The sequence below is a fragment of the Gavialis gangeticus genome, unplaced genomic scaffold (assembly GCF_001723915.1).
Source record: "Gavialis gangeticus isolate Ggan-Ray unplaced genomic scaffold, GavGan_comp1, whole genome shotgun sequence".
NCBI classification, from domain to species: domain Eukaryota; kingdom Metazoa; phylum Chordata; order Crocodylia; family Gavialidae; genus Gavialis; species Gavialis gangeticus.
The window spans coordinates 9038073-9041772 of record NW_017729030.1 but is presented as its reverse complement, the minus strand read 5'-3'; the positions used below and the strand labels follow the sequence as shown (position 1 = coordinate 9041772).

The 3700-nt window shown below is 38.4% G+C and overlaps 1 protein-coding gene across 2 annotated transcripts in view; it reads right to left on the bottom strand.

The window, feature by feature from the left end:
• The window catches only part of TET2 (tet methylcytosine dioxygenase 2), a 75185-nt gene that overhangs the window by 39411 nt on the left and 32074 nt on the right, over positions 1-3700 (bottom strand). For both annotated transcript variants that reach the window (XM_019521920.1, XM_019521922.1), the window contains exon 3: positions 2204-2294. In XM_019521920.1, the coding sequence (XP_019377465.1) occupies positions 2204-2294 (91 nt within the window). The remainder of the gene's footprint in view (positions 1-2203; positions 2295-3700) is intronic.

Here is a 3700-nt window from a genome sequence, read left to right as displayed (position 1 = left end):
TATTCTTAAAAAAAATAAAAATTTTCCTATCAATTATTCAACTGAACTGCAATTAAATTTTTGTATACTTTTTACAGAAACACATTTCATCTTTACTATGCATATAGTACACAATAAGTTTTCAGTTCTTTCCTACAGTTGCAAATAAGGGCTAGTATTTTTCATGCTTTCAGCCTAAAGGCAATTTTCTTTGCAAAGTGTCAACAAAATTCCTGGAGCATGGTATAGTAAGTAAGCAAATATAAAAGTAAAATATATACTTTCCCTATAAGAAATTCCACATAAGAAATTTGTTGTGGCTTACATATAACTGATGCTAGAAATGTAAATCTTGGCTTGTTTTGTAGATCTTAAAGCCTCAACTTAAATAAATAAAAATAAAAAAGCAAGCCAAGTTTGTTGAAAGCCAGTTTAGCTACTTTAAAGTGGTGGATCTAAAGTCAGTAATCTCCTGCATGTCAGTGATTGTAATTTTAAGAGCTTGAAATCAAGTTCCCAAAAGCACACACAAACACATTTTATGTATAGCTCTCTGTGTGTGTGTGTGGGGGGGGGACACCGGACAGGACAGGTGTATAAATAAACAATTAAAAGTTTTTCCTCAAATGCTGAGAGTCACATATGTATGACTTATTAACTCACTGGGTGCATCCAGATGAGCATGCACGTGTGGTTTGTGACACCTCAAAGTTGTCTGAGACATCACAAACCACGTGTGGTGCACATGCACCTAATTTGTCAAAAAACCCTACTGTTAAAAGTGGTGTGTGCACGCAGAAGCAGTGTGCTGCCATATATGGAGCCTGGGTCAATGTGCTGCATGCCAGAGCACATGTGCAGGGGCATGCCCTGGGACAAAAAGCAGTGGCACAAGTATGTGCTGCTGCTATCTATGCCATGGGAAATGCACGCCCTTGCACATGTGTGCTTCTCTGGACATAGCTATTAAGTGTAAGTATCTAGGACTGAATTGTAGGATTAAAGCTCTGGGAATGACGCAGTGAAGAGTGTGTGAAGGGGTTTAGTGTGTACTTCCTTGCACAGTGAAGAGTGAGCCTTGTGACCTATGCCTGTTAGGACTGCCCAGGGGTGCAAGGGACCAGCCCTGTATAGGAGGAAGCGTCTTCTACTATGCCACTCTCTCATGCACCTGCCAGCCACAACCTGGCCCAACAGTTCAAGTTCAAATCAAGAAGTCTTTTACTCAAGCAAACTTCAAATTGCCCAAATAGGAGCTAACTAAAAGCTGAGAGAGAGGAGAATAAGGACCTCAGGTGCGACATGGAGGCCCACATTTTTAAAGATATTTAAGCAATCAATTTTTATTGCCTACTAACTTTTTGGGTGGTTCTTGATCTTAGTGGGAATTTGGTATAGAAATACCTTTAAAAGTTTTTGTTTTAGTATGTATGCATGCTATGTAATGTGTGCTGTGGCAGTAGTCACATTAAAGGGGACACTTCTATGTGTTCGATGGAGTTCTTTAGCTTTAATATTGCACTGATGCAAACACGTTTTTCCCATCATGCGTTCATTATATACATGGCACAGATCTGTATAGAATTATTATATGTATCTTGTCAGCACTTGGCTGGTAATCTGGAAAATGCAAGTAACATGTAGTATTTTGTGATCAGTAATTTATTCTACCAAGTAGAATTACTCTGTCTTTGTTCAATGCTTTGTGGAAGGGAGATGTTTTGTTACAGAATTGTCTGTTGATTTTTTTATTTTTTTCTTAGGTCCAAAGCTGCCTATTAATGTCACTACGCTCCTCTCAGGATTCATTTTTTCATACATATGTATGAAAAACCCCAGTTTTGGTTTTGGTGCTCTTACCACTCCATTTTTTCCTATGTTGGCACACTTACACCTCTTGGGAATACCAGGTCTGTGCCTGGTTTGCAGCCACTGCCAATACTCTTGCTTGGCAGGCTGGTGGAATACTTGTTTCTGCTTGGGTTTGCTGGCATCTGCCTCAAAGTGGGCAGCCTGTGCCAGCCAGCAGACTATTAGCCTTGTCAAATATTGTGACTCTCTGGTGAATAGCACAGCGCGTAATGTTGGCAACACTGGAGTAGCTAAGCCTACAAGTAATTACTTGATTTGCAATTGTTTACTTCTTTATGTGCAAAGGCTGGAAAAATTCTGACATACACAAAAGGATAAATGTTAATCTGCCCTGTGCCTTTGTGCTAATTACCTTTCTTCCATGATCTCTCTAATAGCTGCCACATTAGGACCGGCTCCTAGATGAGTATAGAAAGGACCTTCATCTTTTTCAATAATTTGTTCTGTTTAAAATAAAATGCAGGTTACAACCTCTAAATTTTAATAATTTCATTTAAGAAATGACATTGCAAAACTTACTCATAACTAGACATTAGACATTTAGACTTCGTGAGGTCAAATTTCCCCACACAAGTGTGTAAGGTATCCTGGCAAAATATGCACACGTATGCTAAAAAATGATGTATGTATTTGCATAAGTATATATGCCAAACATAGGTTACATTCTTGCAAACAACTGTTGCAAACAGGAGTAGTTCCGCAAACACAAATGTTATATTTGCAGCTATACTGCAATTAATATCAGCATATCTTAAAAGTTACTGAACAGTATTTACCACTTCTTGTTAATGTTTAGAGAAGAGGAGGACCTCCTTGACAACACTGGTCAATATTGGTACCAGTGGGCTGTACAGTATTTTTTTTTCTTTTGCACAGACATGTAATTTAGGCACCTCAGGCTTGAAAATATGGCTCCTAGTTATACATAGCCTCCCAGTCTCCTCCCCCAATACACGTTTTTTCCCAAGGCTTTTCATGATTGATTGAGAACAGGTAGCTGGGCAATATTCTGCAAAATAGCTGTTCTAAATACCTTTGTATCTTGAGAATAGTTGCTTATACATTTGGGTGTAAGCAATTTAGCCTTTTTAATCAGTAAAGCCAAATCTTAATTCACAGCACACAATACATTTTACAAGAAGTTGACTCCATTAGTGACTAAAAAGAGTTGGGTTCATGAAAAATGGGCAACATGAACTAGTTGGGCAGCGGCTGCAAGCTGATTCTGTGCATTGTTACTATAGCATCATGAACTGAGTAAGCTGATGGTGGTGTCTGTGTATAGCTTTGGGAAATAAGACAAAGACATGCTTTGGACCTGCACAAATAAAGGTGCAGGAAATTAATATAAAAACTCCTTCAAACAATTATGGGTGTGGGGGAAAACAACAAATACTACCATGTTATGCTATAGCACTGGGTTTGCTCTGAAAAAAAGAAGATGGATACCATGCTCCATTACTTTTGCATGGGTGAATACTGAGGAATTGAAACAATAAGTGGAGAGCAATCTCCACAGTTGCTGTATTGGCCACAAATCAGAGTGGGAAACATGATAGGAATGCCAGATGTTGAGGGAAAGCTTATCTGTGCCAAATGCACTGAAGAAATGGTTATAAAAATCCATGTGTGAATAGTAAGGTAAGCATATCTACTCTGCAAGTGCTAGTGATCCAAGTTAAAAATGAAGATACAAAGTTTTGCTTTTTCAATTCCATTTCTCTTGGTTTCTCAGCAAATAGGGAGGAGGATTAAGAAAGAAGCTTCCAGTTTTCTAATCTTCAATAACTATTTGTAAAGCACCACCTCCTCTGTTTAGTCCTGGGGTGACTTAAAACATTTCAGAAGG